Source organism: Salmo salar, chromosome ssa04 (genome assembly GCF_905237065.1).
Source record: "Salmo salar chromosome ssa04, Ssal_v3.1, whole genome shotgun sequence".
NCBI classification, from domain to species: Eukaryota; Metazoa; Chordata; class Actinopteri; order Salmoniformes; family Salmonidae; genus Salmo; species Salmo salar.
Window position 1 is genome coordinate 8492929 of NC_059445.1, and position 20569 is coordinate 8513497.

The window sequence follows — 20569 nt, forward strand, 5'->3', positions numbered from 1 at the left end:
TGTAAAAAAAAACTGTTTTTGCTTTGTCATTATGGAGTGTTGTGTGTACAGTCAATTGATGGTGGAAAAAAACTATTTCATCCATTTTAGAATAAGGCTGTAACGTAACAAAATGTGGGAAAAAAATCAAGGGGTATGAACACTTTCTGAATGCACTGTATATACATACACACAATGATGATTCTTACAGTAACAATGCTAATCAGAAGAGCCTTGCATGTAGAGGAAGGATTCTAGTAGAAACAACAGAGGCCCTGTCCAGAAACAACCCCTAACTAGCCCCTTCCTATAGGCCCTGGTGGAGATCTGAGAGGATTGGACAGGTTTAAGCAATATGGTGAAATTCCACCTATCAGAGGGCAAGGTGGAGCTATGACTATATTGATTCATCCTATCAAGTCCTCTTAGATCTCTACAAGTGTCTAGAGGGGAAGGGTTGTTTCCGGAAAGGAACAGACACATATTTCCAACTAGCAACAGACCAACCAACATCCCAGCCAGCAGAAGGGTTTACTAGTTAGCTACATACATGATTTCATAAATAATGTTTTAATCAACAAGATTCTCAGCTTTAAAAAAGAAAGTGCATTACACTCCCTCGGTTGTTCCATGGACATATGGGTCAGTTTTTGTACCATTGTCATTATGACATCATCAATATGGGACGGAACAGTGGAATTATTTGGATGTATGCACACAGTTGTTCAGACTCTGTAAATCATGCTGTTTAAACAGTGAAGTAATAAAGATACTCTCTGACCAGTACAATTGAGCGTGACTGGCTACGTCCCAATACACTGGTTTATGTTTCCTCTTCTTCCTTTCCTACAGATCACTAGCTAGATTAAGTGGTTAGAACTGGTTATGAATGTTAATAGCTATAGCTATATATTTTGAAACCTTTTAAAGTCCCCCTCGTTTCAGTTGATATGAATATGGCTGGGACTTTTTCCTGACCAAGTGACCTGACTAGGAAAAACCTCCAGGTCTATAACTAAAGCCTGGTCTGGTCATGTATAGCCTCTCCTAGAAGGAAAGGGTATGAGGAAAGGAAGCCATTGAAGAGTGATGAGACACAGCCTTTGAGCCAGTCGCCTGGTGTGCCTGGGTCCTCCAGGCCAGCAGAGGGAGACAAACACACCTTAAGCTCTGGGGACAACAGACAAAATGGCATCCTATTTTGACCAAAGCCCCATAGGCCCTGGTCAAAAGTAGTGCACTATATAGGGAATAGGGTGCCATTTCAGATACAGAGAGTCAACTTCAACAGGTACGGAACCAGTAGCCCTATGAAATCAAGACTGGAGTGATTCTCATCAATAGTGTCAAAAAACATTATAGTAAAGATTATGTACACCTCACTAACTTTATATTAAATTATTATACTCAGTTCTCTAATCTCACACACACAGGTACGGGGAAATGACTTGCGAACCACTAACATTTCAAAACAGACATCAGGGGACAAACCTTAGTCATTCAGTCACACACACGCTTTCTCTCCCTCTGACACACACACACACACACACACACACACACACACACACACACACACACACACACACCTTAGAGTGAAGTAATCAGTACAATACGTAAATAAGCTAGGAGAATTGCTTTTCATGCTGTTTCAAAGTTACACAAGCTGTTAAAAACACCCCCACACTGAGAGGATACCTGGATGATAGAAGGTTATGGGAAGAACACTGAGGTTTGAGGGAAGAAGAAGCACCTGTTTGAATTCAATACAAATCTCAAGCACCACCCAGACCACTGACAAAATCATTAGTAGGAATAAAATAGAAAGATTCAGAGTGTAGAAAGTCAGTGAACAAACCAGCGACACACTGCAGTTATCAAATGGCTCTAGGTCAGCAACCAATATATTAAGATCTCACATCAATAACCCACTTCTGGTTTCCTATTCTGCTTCTCCCTCTTACTCCCAAATCAACCACCAGTGTCCCCACGTCCCCACCTCCTCACACACACACACACACACTTCAGGGTAGTAGTAGCAATCATCATCATCAGTTCCTAATAGTAATAAATATTAATAGCGTCAATAAACAGAACCAGTCAAAGTCTCAGTAATGTCACTGGTGTTGATGTTGTTGTTGGTCAGTCAGCCCACTAGGGGGAGCCCTTCCTAAGACTGTGCCTCCGGTAGGGGCAGCCCAGGCACGCAAGGTGTGGTCGGAGGAGCGAGACCGTTCGCCCCACAACAAAGCAGTCCCTTGGTTGCCGTGGCAGCTGAAGGGTCACTGATGGCCCCCCCGTTGAGGTTCCGGTAGGGTCGTCGGGGCGGAACGTGGCGAGGGGTCGGCACCCCCTTCAGGCACACGGATGGAAAGCTCAGACCAATCAGACAGCAGCCCGGACAGGAAATTACCTCATCTTGATCAGGGGTGGGGCCAGCAGAGGGGCCCGGGATTGCGGCGCGGTAGCCGCTAGCCCTCCAGCCAATCGGACGGCCGACGACCACCATCGCTGAGATGTTGTTGTTGCCTAGACGAGGGAGAGGAGGGAGGGAGGGAGGGGCATTGGAGACTGGGTGGCCCCAGCCGTTAGGCTGCAGAAACAGGGAGGAAGAGGACGAGGCTGGATGTGGTAGACGTCTCCCTGGTGTAGGGACTGCACCCTCTAGTGTGTCAGGAGACTTGCTGCAGTCCATTGGCTCCCCCAGAGAACAACCTTCCTCGTCTTCCTCTTCCAGAGGATCCAGAGACACCATGTCCAGCTCCAGAGGCAGCCCTGAATCATCTGATACATCCTCCACCATCCCTCCCTTCTCCTTCCTCCTTTCGTCCTCCACCATCCCTCCCTTCTCCTTCCTCCTTTCATCCTCCACCATCCCTCCCTTCTCCTTCCTCCTTTTATCCTCCACCTCCTCTACCCCCTCCTCTTCCTCCTCTTTCCCCAAGCTTTGCAGGTCGGGGTCCCGGAGGAGGGAGAGGGTTCGCCCCGGCTCGGGGGTGCAAGGAAGGGACTGGCAGCGTCGGGGGGGCCCGCGGAGTAAGAGGTTTCCCCTGAGGGAGGGAGAGGCGCAGGGGTCAGGCTGTTGGGGGAGGGTGAAGGTCAGGGAGATGACAGACTTGCTGGGGGTGTCATAGAGCTTGATGCGGCCCCCGTTCAGGTCCTGCCGCAGGGAGAAGGGGTTGACCCGGGCCGGGGTGCCGAGTGGGGGCGTCGTTGGGGGAAGCATTTCAGACTGGCTCCGTGACAACTGCTGGTCGCCGGGGCGACAGAGGGAACGCCGTCGTCGGTAGGGGCTGATGTGGACGGTGGCGGGTTCTGAGGAGAGACAATCACCCAGAGGGATGGCCGTCTTCCTCTCCTCCTCTCCTCTCTCCATCCCCTCCAGCAAGACCACTATCTCAGAGAATGAGGGACGTATCTTTGCATTCATCTGAGAAAGAGGGAGAAACAGTGAGGGGACCAGGAAGAGTGTAAACAGTGCCTACTTTTTCCAACGTATGGTTGGTTTTAGGTTGTCAATCTGTGCATTTACAGTAAGTATGTACACAGTCATGGATGCATGCAATTATTATGAAGTCAGTCAATCTGTCAGGCTGTCTGTATCTTACATTGCAGCAGAGGACTGCAAGGTTGAGGAATGGTGTTGGACAGTCACCAACCAGGTTCTCAAATGCATCCACGTCTAGGCCAAAGTCCTGCACACACAGAGGATCATCATCATCTTTTAATGTAGCCAACTACCTGTCAATCAGTTTGTCTGACTAGGTTTAAAAAATATACATGTTGTAGTTCTCCATAATATCCACTAGATGGAGATATACAGTATTGTACACTGTGATAGAGTTATGCTCATTAAAGTGGAAATGACAGCATTTTAGCAACATGAAATCTCATTAAAATCTGTTCATATAGACCCCCCAGGAAGAATATGACATATATTTTTTGGAACATTTCTGACAAGCGAGCACTTAGTCATTTTTACATTGTCATACATTCTTAGAATATTTGGGAATTACATACTGTATACTAAGTAAGGCATTTGTGAAAATTCTATAGCAATAAATATAGAGTGGAAAAGCAGCCGTGTGTTTGGACAATTAAGACACTGCAGTAAATAAAACTTTAAAAAAAAATTCTCGTCCATGACCGGAATCTATGCAGTCAGGTGCACCATAGCCAATAAACAACTTCTATAGGGCTTTATGCAAATAGGCCATTTGCCACACTGGCTTGCCATTGTTCACTTTTAACTAACTGGACTGTGTGTTTACAGACAATAGCAACAGCGCGACTTTAGATAATTAAAGCCACAAAATACACCTAAATGGATTTCTGCAAATATGTAAATAACACAGGAGTACTCTTACATTTGGGAACTGTACAGTCCTATTGATTAAACAACCATGAAAATACTATCTCCCTCAGTTATCCACATCAACAAGAACAACAACTAATGTAAGCCAAGAAAGATGAGCCAAAATCGAATGAGGGAACATTAGACAAACCCTCGCAAACTTTTTCAGCTAGTTGACCGTCAAAATTGCTCTGATAAACGATGGGGAATAGTAACTTGCCTGCTCGTCCTTCTGCAGCTTGCCTGCCAATTTGATCAATGTCAAATATATTCCATTGACAAATAGCTACGGGTGCGTTCATAAATTGCCTCCAGTTTGTCAGTGCCACTCTGAGTCGTTCATAAATTCAGAGCGTTGTCAGATTGTCTGTTCGTAAATGTAGACCGCACGATTGACACTGGACACTGGCTGAGGAGTAGGTAGGGTTGATCCGAGTGTTCCTCACAACGGCACCCAAGCTAACTGGCTACAGTTGTCTAAGTTAGCTTGCTAGCTACTTCCAGACACACATAAGAGAACACCTCACTGACCATTCACTGAAACAGTGCATCCCAAATGGATGGAGGCAGCAAACAATATACTAGGTCAGCAATGATTTACAACCTGATAGCAATATTTTTTTGGACTACCAAGAAATGCATTGTTGAATTATATAAATTAATTGAACTGCATCCATCAATTCTGCCAACAATACCTTAGTGTACGTCATGGAATTATGAGTCAAATAGAACCTCTTTTTAAAACCTCTTATAAAGTTGGTTTTGTAGCATGAGCTGGGAATTTGATATGTTTTACTGATATTATGATTGTCTGTTTGTTTCATATCTGCAAAGTAGTGTAATGAAACAGGCAGGGAGCAGGCCTCGAACCGTCGACCTTCTAGCCCAAAGTCGACTGTGCCCCAAAAGCATGCTCAAGCGGCAGAGTCGATATCCGCGCTTATAAACCCAGGGTCGACTCGTTACAGTAGTGAAAACACTGTCAGTTCCACTTTAAACCTCACATGCAGCTGGAACTGCTGCCCTGTACTGCAGTGATTAAATATCCAAGTCTTCTTCCACTGCAGTTACATGTGATAATGTGCAAAAAGGACAGGGAGGGCACTTCTTTTCTGGGTCAAAGTGGAAAAAAGTGGTGTAGAAAGGGTTGGATTAAGGGTTTACACTGTCAGTTTGTTGTGTGATAGTATTAAAGCCTTGATTTAGGTTTGTGTGATCGTGTAAAAAGGAAACGCATTGGTTAACTGTGTGCCTGTCATACACTGTGGGGTTGGGTGGGTGTGTGTGTGTGTGTGTGTGTGTGTGTGTGTGTTGTTACCTCAGTGCGAGGTAGGAAGTCCGGATCAGCCTCTATCCGGGCGATGATCTCACATAGGATGATTCCATAGGCAAACACATCCACCTAGGGGTCAGAGTCAGCCAATCACATCTGATCAATAACATCTCACTTGAAATATTCACAATAATACACATTGAAATAGTCTGGTCATTTGCTAGCAACATATATATTAACAAGACCCACTAGACACAACCAGAATAACACAGCAGGGACATGGAACAGTTGTCCTTACAGATTGCATTATAGCATAGTATTATTGCATTATATTACTGTGTTTGCTTCGTCTAATTATGCACCCGGACAGCCAGGAAACTGTTGGCTACTGTCAAAGATTTGTATAACTTAACTAAGATAAACCACAGCCTGTCGGTTCCAATGGAAACAAATAAGCCATAGTGGGCAGAACAAGCAATGAGGTGGGAAGAGCCAAGCACGAGCTAGCGAGATCCCATTGGCTCGTTCTACCATACATTTGCATATTTTCGTTAGGTAACGCCTACTCTGTAGTGCACGTGTGGAATAAGTCAATTCGCCTTTGCACTCCTAAACAATACAACTCTGGCAAAGGGTAAAGTCTACAAAACTTTGTCCACTCTTTTCGTAACAGATTGTAGTTACAGATTGTAGTTGTGGGAACATAAAAGTATTGAGATCAAATCCAATTTGTAAGTCGCTCTGGATAAGAGCGTCTGCTAAATGACTTAAATGTAAAATGTAAATGTAAATGTTTCCTCGATGTGTAAATTAGCAGAATGTCGGCCAAATCCTCTGGGCTTCCTCTCATCACCATATTTGTTAGTGACTGGAAACGCCAACCGGATGCTTCACATTTATACATCCGGTGAAATATCTGTCTCATTGTTCTATCTGTGCTACTGTTAGTACCTTTTCATCATAGACCTCTCCTCTCAGCACCTCCGGGGCCATCCAGTAGGGGGAGCCCACCACGGCCAGAGGCTGCTTATCAGCCCCGTCACTGGAGGAGAGGAAAATAACACATTAATATAGAACACATTTATTTTTCAGGAGAGAAAAACAGAATAGAATGTACAAAGCATTTAACTAACTCATCTTGACCGTATGCTATATGTGCATTCCTGATGGGAATATGGGGAGCCAGTTGTATAGTCCTCCTGTAACCTGGAGGAACTTTCTCACAGCACTAACCTGTAGTCTGGAATCTTCTCACAGCACTAACCTGTAGTCTGGAATCTTCTCACAGCACTAACCTGTAGTCTGGAATCTTCTCACAGCACTAACCTGTAGTCTGGAATCTTCTCACAGCACTAACCTGTAGTCTGGAATCTTCTCACAGCACTAACCTGTAGTCTGGAATCTTCTCACAGCACTAACCTGTAGTCTGGAATCTTCTCTGCCAGACCAAAGTCCCCCACTACTGCAGTGAACACACCATTTTCACAGCGCACCAGACAGTTCTATAAGAGAGAGAGAGAGAGAGGGCATATGAGTGTGTGTGAGAGATGAAATGGAGGATTAGTGCAAGATGAAGTGAAGGGAAGTGTTACTGTGTGTCTGTCTGGTCCCCTGTATGCTCCTATCTCCTACCTTGGAGGTGAGGTCTCTGTGGAAGATGCCCTTGCTGTGGAGGTACTGCAGGCCGCAGGCGATGTCCTGAGACAGACCCATCCTCACCGACCACGACAGATACCTGTCACTGTCCAGCAGCTGCTCCAGGTTACCCCCGTTGATGTACTGTAGGTAACCATGACAACAGCACACACACACAGTTCATGAGATTGAGTCCATTCCAGACACACAGATTCTGTGCATGCCTACACATATTACATGATCATTAACCCTACACTAAATGTATGTGGTTCGTGAGCCATTAAACATTTCCATAGGCATTGTAAGCACCTAATATTCTGTAGAGACCTTAGCCTATATTCTTTGCAGGCCTTTGTAGAATTTTATTTAAATGGAACGCAACCCTCATCTTCATTACTTTTTATGGCCCATGCATGCAGCCTATTCTGTTACCATGGACACTATTGTCTCTGGAAGATAAAATGCAAGGACTCCCTCCAGAGAGACAGAATCAGGATGAGTTTACCTCAGTTAGAGCATGGAGCTGGCCCTCGTGTACACACACTCCCAGGAACCTGAGCAGAGAGGGAGAGGGAAAGCCTTCAAAATACACTGAAAACATCCAAAATACATCTATACAGCTAAAAACAACTATGTGATTTGAAACCTAGTTTCAATGATTCCAACAATGTATTAAACTTTGAAGAGAGTTTATGTGTCTGTTCTCTGTCTGATAATGGTGGCAGCAGTTTACTAGCTAGTTTTCTGCCTGTCCGTCTTTCCAGATTACATTTTTGTTTTTAGCTAGCCAGCTAATTGACAGCAGTTGTGTTTTTTCCCCTGGGTGGAGCTGTTAAGAGTTGATGCAAGTTCTACCCACAGCAAAGGTAGGCTACTACAGACACAAAACAACCACAAAGATTATAATAACTAAACCCTTCAATCTGTGACAACAACACAGTGCTACTACTAAATGGTCTGAGCGAGGATGACAGGGCAGCTGTGCAATATGCACTGTACATAGCCAAGTGTGTACATTGTGCATGCAGTGTGTGTGTGTGTGTGTGTGTGTGTGTGTGTGTGTGTGTGTGTGTGTGTTTTCTAGCTCTAGACATACCCGAGTATATTGGGGTGGCAGAGCCGGTTCATGAGCTGGACCTCCCTGAGCATGTTGGCCTTATTGCTGGCCAGAGTGTTCATCTTTAGGGCCATCACCTGGCCTGTGATCCTGTGCTGCACCTGCAGGGGGAGACAGAGAGCAGCACTGCTTCAGACATCCATAGAGATTATTATTAAAATACAAATATTTAACCTTTATTTAGCTAGATAAGTCAGTTAAGAGCAAATTCTTATTTACAATGGCGGCCTACACCGGCCAAACCCGGGACGACGCTGGGCCAACTGTGAACCGCCCTATGGGACTCCCAATCACGGCCAGTTTTGATACAGCCTACATTCGAACCAGGGTGTCTGTAGTGACGCCTCAAGCACTGAGACCGCTGCGCCACTCGTGAGCCCCAAGTGGCGCAGCTTAGGGTTTGAGGAGAGCAAGCTGATCCTAGATCTGTGCTTAGGGTTTGAGGAGGGCAAGCTGAGATGGGGTGAGAGAGAGGACTGGGTGGTATTCACTAGAGACAACCATGGAGGTGAGAGAGAGGACTGGGTGGTATTCACTAGAGACAACCATAGAGATGAGGTGAGAGAGAGGACTGGGTGGTTTTCACTAGAGACAACCATAGAGATGAAGTGAGAGAGAGGACTGGGTGGTATTCACTAGAGACAACCATAGAGATGAAGTGAGAGAGAGGACTGGGTGGTATTCACTAGAGACAACCATAGAGATGAAGTGAGAGAGAGGACTGGGTGGTATTCACTAGAGACAACCATAGAGATGAAGTGAGAGAGAGGACTGGGTGGTATTCACTAGAGACAACCATGGAGGTGAGAGAGAGGACTGGGTGGTATTCACTAGAGACAACCATAGAGATGAAGTGAGAGAGAGGACTGGGTGGTTTTCACTAGAGACAACCATAGAGATGAAGTGAGAGAGAGGACTGGGTGGTATTCACTAGAGACAACCATAGAGATGAAGTGAGAGAGAGGACTGGGTGGTATTCACTAGAGACAACCATAGAGATGAGAGAGAGGACTGGGTGGTATTCACTAGAGACAACCATGGAGGTGAGAGAGAGGACTGGGTGGTATTCACTAGAGACAACCATGGAGATGAGGTGAGAGAGAGGACTGGGTGGTATTCACTAGAGACAACCATAGAGATGAAGTGAGAGAGAGGACTGGGTGGTTTTCACTAGAGACAACCATAGAGATGAAGTGAGAGAGAGGACTGGGTGGTATTCACTAGAGACAACCATAGAGATGAAGTGAGAGAGAGGACTGGGTGGTATTCACTAGAGACAACCATAGTTTCACTAGAAACTAAATGACAGAAAGTGGACCGAAACAGGGAGGGACTAACTTGAACTTGGCATTATGAGCAGTATATGACTAGAAAAGGTGTGCAGCAGTAGTTATATAGGATGAGTCTTGACTAGAATACAGTATATAAAGGGGGTAAAACAGTATGGAAACATTATTAAAGTGACCAATGTAAAGTGACCAGTGCAGTTTGTAAGGTGCAGGGTAGAGTACCGGGTGGTAGCCGGCTAGTAACAGTGACTAAAGTTCAGGGCAGGGTACTGGGCAGAGGCCAGCTAGTAACAGTGACTAAAGTTCAGGGCAGGGTACTGGGCAGAGGCCAGCTAGTAACAGTGACTAAAGTTCAGGGCAGGGTACTGGGCAGAGACCGGCTAGTGGAGATTATTTAACAGTCTGATGGCCTAGCTTTGTTGCACCTGTACTGTTGTCACCTTCTAGATGGAAGCGGGGTGAACAGGCTGAGGTCCTTGATTATGTTCATGGCCTTCCTGTGACACCGGTGCTGTAGATGTCCTGGAGGGCAGGCAGTGTGTCTTCTTCACCACGCTCTCTATGTGAAGGGACAATTTTTTTATATGTCTTTAAAAATAAAAAAATAAAATGTAATCGTTTTTTAAATTTATTTTATGGTATCCAAATTGGTAGTTAGTCTTGTCCCATTGCTGCAACTCCCGAACGGACTAAGGAGAGGCGAAGGTCGAGAGCCGTGTGTCCTCCGAAAAACAACCCACGCACTGCTTCTTGACACAACGCTCGCTTAACCCGGAGGCCAGCCGCACCAATGTGTCGGAGGAAACACTGTACACTTGGCGACCGTGTCAGCGTGCATTGCGCCCGGCAAGCCACAGGAATCGATAGTGCGCGATGGGGCAAGAACATCCCTGCCGGCCAAACCTTCCCCTATCCCGGACGACAATGGGCCAAATGGGTCTCCCGGTCGCGGCCAGCAGCTACAGAGCCTGGACTCTAACCAGGATCTCTTGTGGCACAGTTAGCACTGCGATGCAGTGCCTTAGACCACTGCACCACTCGGGAGGCCAAGGGACCATTTTTAAGGTTGTCAGTGATGTGCACGCCGAGGAAATTGAAGCTTTTGCCCCTCTCCACTGTGGCCCCGTCGATGTGGATGGGGGCGTGCTCACTCTGCTGTCTCCTCAGCGTTTTGTTGACGTTGAGGGAGAGGTTATTTTCTTGGCACCACTCTGCCAGGGCCCTCACCTCCTTCCTGTAGGCTGTCTCATCATCGTTGGTAATCAGGCTTACCTCTGTAGTGTCGTCAGCAAACTTGATGATTGAGTTGAAGACTTGCATGGCCACGCAGTCATAGGTGAACAGGGAGTACAGAAGGGGGCTGACCAAACACCCCTGTGTGGCCTCCATGTTGAGGATCAGCGTGGCGGAGGGGTTGTAGCTTATCTATACCACTTGGGGTTGGCCTGTCAGGAAGTCCAGGACTCAGTTGCACCGGGAGGGGCTGAGACCCAGGGCCCTCAGCTTAGTGATGAGCTTGGAGGGTACTATGGTATTCTTACATATGGTATTCTTACATACAGTTGAAGTCAGAAGTTTACATACACCTTAGCCAAATACATTTAAACTCAGTTTTTCACGATTCCTGACATTTAATCCTAGTAAAAATTCCCTGTCTTAGGTCAGTTAGGATCACCACTTTATTTTAAGAATGTGAAATGTCAGAATAATAGCAGAGAGAAATATTTATTTAAGCTTTTATATCTTTCATCACATTCCCAGTGGGTCAGAAGTTTACATACACTCAATTAGTATTTGTTAGCATTGCTTTTAAAAATTTTAACGTGGGTCAAACATTTCAGGTAGCCTTCCACAACCTTCCCACAATAAGTTGGGTGAAATTTGGCCCATTCCTCCTGACAGAGCTGGTGTAACCGAGTCAGGTTTGTAGGCCTCCTCGCTCGCACACACTTTTTCAGTTCTGCCCACAAATTTTCTATAAGATTGAGGTCAGGGCTTTGTGATGGCCACTCCAATACCTTGACATTGTTGTCCTTAAGCCATTTTCCCACAACTTTGGAATTATGCTTGGGGTCATTGTCCATTTGGAAGACCCATTTGCAACCAAGCTTTAACTTAGGTTTAGGGTTACAGTTACAGGCTAAGGTTCTGGAAAATAGGATTGTGAATGGAAATTAATTTTAGGTCCCCGTGAGGATAGAAGAACATATCGTGTGTGTGTGTATTTAATAGCCGCTCCGCACTAATAGGCTTTCTGGATTTCCCATCACCCCTCTTGATCTACACAAATCCAGGGTACCGTCACTGTGACATCACAACATAGACAAGACAGTCTCAGCCTCTTAAATCACACACACACACAGACTACAGTATACACACAGACTACAGTATACACACACAGACTACAGTATACACACCCCCTCCAAACACACACCCTCAAACACTTTCAAGCAATACCACACCAGTCAACTCTTAAAATGTAAACCAATATGACGTGGGACTAAAACACTGGCTGTAAAACTATTTCCATTGCAAAGACCAATGCAAAACACTGTCAGCTTTAGTATCATTGACCTGTATTCTAATCAATCAGGATCATGTAGGGTGAATGAGGCAAGAACAGGATGTTGACAAGCTAATCAAATGATTTGTGAATATTAACTATTGACGGCATGAGCGTTGTGTCATTGATCGAGAGAGAGAGATGGGGATTAAATCTGGGGCCTAATTTACATGAAGCCACTCCTGTGACACATATGTCTAGTGAACAGAATCAGGTCTAGTGAACAGCATTAAACATAGTATTCCTCCCAAATATCACACCATTCCAATCCCTGTATAGTGCACTACTTCCTGCTGAAAGAAATCAACGAACACAAAATGCTAATCCACCAATACTGTTTCCACTGCCGCTTTCCAATTGAGCCTCAGGGAAAAACTAAAGGGACGTGGCTGACCAGCAAACCAATGTTGATTGGTTAAAATGAAGGTTAAGATAGGGTTAGGGTTAAGTGTTTGGTTAAGGTTAGGAATAACATTCAGATATTGGCTAGTTGGGCTGTCAATGGGATGTTGGTCAGAGAAGTCCCTCTGTCTCTCTAGCATGCCTCAGTGGAGGGCGTAAACATTTGAAAGAGCCAATCGTGTCAGCCTTGGCATATTTGAATTCTATTGTCGTTGATGTCTGTTATCAGGAAGTTGCCCCACACCATGCATGAGGTCATAATATATATTTAACCTTTTAAATGTTTCATCTCCAAGTTCAGTTTTATGACTAACTGAATAAACAATTCCCACTCTGACAGCATGATGATAACACCCTTCAGAAGCAAAGTACAACCTTAACATACTGGGAGGCACACACACACACACACACACACACACACACACACACACACACACACACACACACACACACACACACACACACACACACACACACACACACACACACGTAGAAAATAAAACACCCCCAGTTCCACCCATAGGGGATGTGACTAACTTATAGAGGAAGGAAATCAAGGCTCTGATCCAAGACAAACTGAAGTGTGCAAACAAATGAAAGGTTGGACTGTATTTGCAGACCCACCTAACTAGGAAGAGAGAGAGAGCGAGAGAAAGAGAGATAGAGAGGTTCAGAGCTTAGAGAATGAAAAGCTAAAGATCATTAAGCACAATGGAATGTAGAACTGGCCAATATAGAAAACAAATGCTTTCAACAGAGGCAAATAACACACTGGGGCTCAGGAATCTAATGCTTTTAATGCATGGTCATTTGACTGTTCTGCAGGCCTATATCAGGCCTACATCAGCCTACGCAGATTTGTACATTGATGTTGTGTATCAGTAATGTACTGTACCTTGGCCCAGTGGACACATTGATGTTGTGTATCAGTAATGTACTGTACCTTGGCACAGTGGACACATTGACTGTGGGCATTTATACAGCAGCCACTGACCTTGAGGTTTGAAAACAAACACACACACACACACACACACACACACACACACGTCCCCACACACTGATGTGCTCACCATCACACCTTCAGTTCACAGTGAAGTTATAGTTTAAATTGAAGATGCACACACTGTAAACACACACACCGTAAACACACCGTAAACACAAACACACAGGCTGTGAGGGCCTGAGAGGTAATCAGCTTAGTGTGAGCAGTGAGCGCGACCTGTTCTCCTGTAATCACACAGTCCTCTCCTCCTCTCTGGCAGGGCACAGTGCCACTGAGACACACACCTCTCTGGCAGGGCACAGTGCCACTGAGACACACACCTCTCTGGCAGGGCACAGTGCCACTGAGACACACACCTCTCTGGCAGGGCACAGTGCCATTGAGACACACACCTCTCTGGCAGGGGCACAATGCCACACACCTCTCTGGCAGGGCACAGTGCCACTGAGACACACACCTCTCTGGCAGGGCAGGGGCACAATGCCACTGAGACACACACCTCTCTGGCAGGGCAGGGGCACAATGCCACTGAGACACACACCTCTCTGGCAGGGCAGGGGCACAATGCCACTGAGACACACACCTCTCTGGCAGGGCACAGTGCCACTGAGACACACACCTCTCTGGCAGGGCACAGTGCCACTGAGACACACACCTCTCTGGCAGGGCACAGTGCCACTGAGACACACACCTCTCTGGCAGGGCACAGTGCCACTGAGACACACACCTCTCTGGCAGGGCACAGTGCCACTGAGACACACACCTCTCTGGCAGGGCACAGTGCCATTGAGACACACACCTCTCTGGCAGGGGCACAATGCCACACACCTCTCTAGCAGGGCACAGTGCCACTGAGACACACACCTCTCTGGCAGGGCACAGTGCCACTGAGACACACACCTCTCTGGCAGGGCAGGGGCACAATGCCACTGAGACACACACCTCTCTGGCAGGGCACAGTGCCACTGAGACACACACCTCTCTGGCAGGGCAGGGGCACAATGCCACTGAGACACACACCTCTCTGGCAGGGCAGGGGCACAATGCCACTGAGACACACACCTCTCTGGCAGGGGCACAATGCCACACACCTCTCTGGCAGGGCACAGTGCCACTGAGACACACACCTAACTGGCAGGGCAGGGGCACAATGCCACTGAGACACACACCTCTCTGGCAGGGCACAGTGCCACTGAGACACACACCTCTCTGCCAGGAGAGATTCCCACCTCTTTCACCATGTCGAAACCTTTTGTTAGTGTATACTGAACTGGTCACTAAGAAGTAGGCTAGATCCCTGCCCAACAATGGACTAAAGAGAATAACCTTACTCCTTATAGTCCAAGGACCTTACATGTTCTATTTAGAGGGATATTGGCTCTGGCAGCCAAAACAGCCAAATAATCCATCTTAACATGAATCGATTCTCCGTTGTGGTACGATTCTAGAAACATAAAGCTCTCTACTTTCATTTCACATCAACATTATTTCACAAATGCAAAATACACACTTACTGTACACTGTTTTTAACACAGTTGCAGCCGAAAGTATTTTTCAGTGACAACACGTTTGTGGCGTCTGTTTTCCATTTACACTGGTGTTCAGAGACAGCTAATTAGCATAGGCAGTGCACTTGGTCTTCCGTCTGTTTTCGGTAAACAAGAGCTGTACCATGGAGATATGTCCGTGTGGGAACCCTAACCGTAAAAAATGTCACTTTTTTTAGCATAGAAATGTGAGTTATAGATTTGTCACCACATTGAGCGCAAGTCTAAAAAGCGGTAGATATGTTCTATGTGTGCTAATTCTATGCTTCCCGTTCTTAAGTTTCGCTTTTGCATCTTTTACTTTCGGTTTTGAACACCAACTTCAAACAGCTGACTATACAATATTTTTGGTTATTGAAAAGATATTTCACAGCGGTTTGGATGGTACAATGATCTCTATACTCGAGTGCTTTAATGTTCAGACCGAGCCGCACGGTTCTTAAAAGCTGTTGGGGCTAGGGGGCAGTATTTACACCGCCGGATAAAAAAACGTACCCGATTTAATCTGGTTACTACTCCTACCCAGTAACTAGAATATGCATATACTTATTAGATATGGATAGAAAACACCCTAAACTTTCTAAAACTGTTTGAATGGTGTCTGTGAGTATAACAGAACTCATATGGCAGGCAAAAACCTGAGAGATTCCTTTACAGGAAGTGGCCTGTCTGACCATTTATTGGCTTTCTTTGACATCTCTTTCCAAAACAAAGGATCTCTGCGGTAACGTGACACTTCCCACGGCTCCAATAGGCTCTCAGAGCCCGGGAAAAAGCTGAATGTCGTCATTCCAGCCCCAGGCTGAAACACATTATCGCCTTTCTCAAGTGGCCGATCAGGGGACAGTGGGCTTAGGCGCGTGCACTGGCCGCCCCCGTCTTTCTGTTTTTCCTCCTGTTATTATCGCTTTTTTACGAGATAAATTGCATAAAAATTGATTTTAAACAGCGGTTGACATGCTTCGAAGTACGGTAATGGAATATTTAGACATTTTTTGTCACGAATTGCGCCATGCTCGTAACCCTGATTTACCATTTCGGATAGTGTCTAGAACGCACGAACAAAACGCCGCTATTTGGATATAACGATGGATTATTTTGGACCAAACCAACATTTGTTATTGAAGTAGAAGTCCTGGGAGTGCATTCTGACGAAGAACACCAAAGGTAATAACATTTTTGTTATAGTAAATCTGATTTTGGTGAAGGCTAAACTTGCTGGGTGTCTAAATAGCTAGCCCGTGATGGCTGGGCTATGTACTTAGAATATTGCAAAATGTGCTTTCACCAAAAAGCTATTTTAAAATCGGACATATCGAGTGTATAGAGGAGTTCTGTATCTATAATTCTTAAAATAATTGTTATGTTTTTTGTGAACGTTTATCGTGAGTAATTTAGTAAATTGTTAGTAAATTCCCCGGAAGTTTGCGGGGGGTATGCTAGTTCTGAACATCACATGCTAATGTAAAAAGCTGTTTTTTGATATAAATATGAACTTGATTGAACAAAACATGCATGTATTGTATAACATAATGTCCTAGGGTTGTCATCTGATGAAGATCATCAAAAGTTAGTGCTGCATTTAGCTGGGGTTTGGGTTTATGTGACATTATATGCTAGCTTGAAAAATGGGTGTCTGATTATTTCTGGCTGGGTACTCTGCTGACATAATCTAATGTTTTGCTTTCGTTGTAAAGCCTTTTTGAAATCGGACAGTGTGGTTAGATTAACGAGAGTCTTGTCTTTAAATAGCTGTAAAATAGTCATATGTTTGAAAAATTGAAGTAATAGCATTTCTAAGGTATTTGAAAATCGCGCCACAGGATTCAACTGGCTGTTACGTAGGTGGGACGATTTGGTGCCACCTAGCCCAGAGAGGTTAAACTGGTTACTACTCTTGCCCAGAAACGAGAATATGCATAAATATTAGATTTGGATAGAAAACACTCTAAAGTTTCTAAAACTGTTTGAATGGTGTCTGTGAGTATAACAGAACTCATATGGCAGGCCAAAACCTGAGAAGATTCCAGGAAGTGCCCAGTCTGACAATTTGTTGTCCTTCTGTTGCATCTCTATAGAAAATACAGCATCTGTGCTGTAACGTGACACTTTCTAAGGCTCCCATTGGCTCTCTAAAGCCGCCAGAAAGTGGAATGGGGTGTCTGCTGTCTCTGGGCAAAGTACAACAGCTCTGTTTGTGAGTGGTCAGCCTGGGGACAGTGAGACTGAGATGCGCATTCACGAGAATTCTACATTTTTTTCTTTCAGCATTTGAATGAATACAACGTTGCCCGGTTGGAATATTATCGCTATTTTACGAGAAAAATAGCATAAAAATGGATTAAAACAGCGGTTGACATGCTTCTAAGTACGGTAATGGAATATTTTGAATTTTTTTGTCACGAAATGCGCTCACGCGTCACCCTTCGGATAGTGACCTGAACGCACGAACAAAACGGAGCTATTTGAATATAACTATGGATTATTTGGAACCAAAACAACATTTGTTGTTGAAGTAGAAGTCCTGGGAGTGCATTCTGACGAAGAACAGCAAAGGTAATCCAATTTTTCTAATAGTAATTCTGAGTTTAGTGAGTCCCAAACTTGGTGGGTGTCAAAATAGCTAGCCGTGATGGCCGAGCTATGTACTCAGAATATTGCAAAATGTGCGTTTGCCGAAAAGCTTTTTTAAAATCTGACACCGCGATTGCATAAAGGAGTTCTGTATCTATAATTCTTAAAATAATTGTTATGTATTTTGTGAACGTTTATCATGAGTAATTTAGTAAATACACCAGAGGTTTTCGGTGGGTATGCTAGTTCTGAACATCACATGCTAATGTAAAAAGCTGGTTTTTGATATAAATATGAACTTGATTGAACAAAACATGCATGTATTGTATAACATAATGTCCTAGGAGTGTCATCTGATGAAGATCATCAAAGGTTAGTGCTGCATTTAGCTGTGGTTTTGGTTTTTGTGACATATATGCTTGCTTTGAAAATGGCTGTGTGATTATTTTTGGCAGGGTACTCTCCTGACATAATCTAATGTTTTGCTTTCGCTGTAAAGCCTTTTTGAAATCGGACAATGTGGTTAGATTAACGAGAGTCTTGTCTTTAAAATGGTGTAAAATAGTCATATGTTTGAGAAATTGAAGTTATATCATTTTTGAGGAATTTGTATTTCGCGCCACGCGATTCCACTGGCTGTTAACTAGGGTGGGACGCTTAAACTCCCCCTACAGAAGACGCCTTCCTCCAATTACTTATGTGTAATGTAATGAAACGGAGAGTCATGAGCAAGGACTAACTAGATCCTAGCAGCTGAACTAATGAGATGTGTCTCTCAGGGGGGTCATAGGGTGGTCTGTCATCTATACTGAGAATAACAAGGTTGTGATGTCTGCCGTCAACAGTCCTACACATAATTTCCTGTGTGTGACCTATAGACCTGTATATTATGATGAACCTTGTGTAGCAAGCTCGACTTGAGGAGGTGATGCCCTTGGTCAAAGGTTGGGCACACTACTACTTCCTGTGCCATCAAGGTTCAGACCTCATGGATCATGGCAGAAGTAATAGTATGCTGCACATATATACAAGGAGCCTATACATAGTTTTATAAGCATTGCAATATAATAATATACAGTGATGAATTAACTGGTTTTGTTAATAACTTGCATTGAAGACTCACCTTGAAGACCTCTGAAAAGAACCCTGACCCGATCTTCTCACAGACGAAGTCATCGATGCGCGCCAGGCTGGAAACGGCGCTCCGCAGTGCCCGGTACGACGAGGGCCTGATCCGATTGGGCGCGTGAATACCGTGCAGCAGGGGCTCGGCAGCAACCTCCGCGTCGCTACTTTCGTCGTGCTCCATCACAGCAGCGCTTTCACAGAGAGACACTTGCACGTTTAAACCGCAGTCCGGCATTCACGCGCGGTTCCCATCACCTCGGAATGACAAATGTCCTCCCTCGTGCGAGGGGATTAATTGGTTGTTGAAGCCCCGGTAGAGACCCCGTGTCAGATGTTAAGGTCCTGATAAATCAATCGGGAAAATGAAAAGGCTTTCCCTTCTCCTCACTAGATCAGCATCGCCATCACCTCTTGTCTCCCTCCCTTTCTACTCATTCAGTCCTCATGCGGAATCCAGCGTTCGGTGCGTGAGGAGGCTTGGTTCACTTCGTCATCCCGTTAACGGGTGATGCAGGCACTGAACGGTACTGTCCTCGCTAGTGGAGGAGGGAGGCGGAGGTGCATACAGCCGGTTTCTTCTCCTATAGCCAGCCTATCACAATGTCTCGGTCGATGCAGGCTCGTCCTAGCGGCGACGGAACCTATTGCTGCATGCAGAAAGACCACAGCTGTCACTGTCAGGGAGAGAATGAAGTCGTTTAAGAACAGCTTATTCGTTATAGTTCATCCAAGTCAAAGGGAAAACCTTCAACTATAGTCAGCCATTCCCCCTCTTGTTAATTTTTCTATCGCAATATTTCAGCACCACCTCATTGCAATAGCTTATTCTGAATCTGATAGGCTACAATGCATCAACACTAGCTACATTGTAGCCCTATCATTAATCCCGATCCCACGGGGTGTTTATAGGATCCAATGTTGCTGTCGCTGAGGCAGACGGCCGCTACTAAAGCACCTTGTGTGGCGATAAGCCATGCCCTCAGCTGCTCGCTCCTCTCCACTTGACAAATAGAGCTGGTGAATTAAGCTGACTGACATGAACAGCGAAAATATAAATTGCTGCAAGACAGATCATCAAAACAAAACGAGCTTGATTGCACTTTCCATCAGACACTGTAGTGTTAATAATGGAAGAGCTCGCTCAGAATACAACCTTAAATTCATTACCGGGGGATTTCTGCCTGCATGATTGCTGTAATGGCCGAATAAGCCGGATATCCAACGGTTTACCTGTTTTTGCAAAGCAGTATCGGATGATGTCGGAATTGTGTTTGCTTCTCGGTCAAAACAGTCACAATAAAATAATCGATCGTTACAATAACTGCAGATGGTCTATCAACGGTAAACGTGGATTTAGATCCGTTTCTTGGTCTGATTCCCGGTGCCGTCGATCTCTCCACCATAATAATAATGTTCTCTTGAAGCGCTTCTAAACGAGCTCTCTGATTGGACGAGACTCGGGGCGGGGCCTGAGAGAAAATAACGTGAAGCGGAAGTGTCACTGCTCTTACACTTTTTCTCTTTCTAATATTGTATTATTCTGTTACACGGTGCCACTGATGCTTTTACTGGACACGCTGGAACTTGAAGCAATGGTGCCCCTCGTTGAAAACCCTGATGATGAGCTCAAACTACTGCAGATATTCAGACATGGTCAGGTTAAAGATTCTGGAAATAAATGTTTCTAAGCAAATTCATACTATTTTGA

General features: G+C 45.1%; 1 protein-coding gene across 1 annotated transcript; it reads right to left on the bottom strand.

Annotated features, from left to right (window-relative positions):
• Nucleotides 1-138: 138 nt before the first annotated feature.
• On the bottom strand, nucleotides 139-20285 carry LOC106602228 (dual specificity testis-specific protein kinase 2). Its single transcript, XM_014194741.2, has 10 exons — nucleotides 20092-20285; nucleotides 18857-19535; nucleotides 8335-8456; nucleotides 7744-7792; nucleotides 7236-7382; nucleotides 7023-7105; nucleotides 6555-6645; nucleotides 5649-5732; nucleotides 3585-3671; nucleotides 139-3406 (listed from the first exon to the last, which is right to left on the bottom strand). The coding sequence occupies exons 2-10, from the start codon at nucleotides 19094-19096 to the stop codon at nucleotides 2147-2149; spliced, it is 2163 nt and encodes a 720-aa protein (XP_014050216.1). The 5' UTR covers nucleotides 19097-19535; nucleotides 20092-20285; the 3' UTR covers nucleotides 139-2146.
• Nucleotides 20286-20569: the final 284 nt, after the last annotated feature.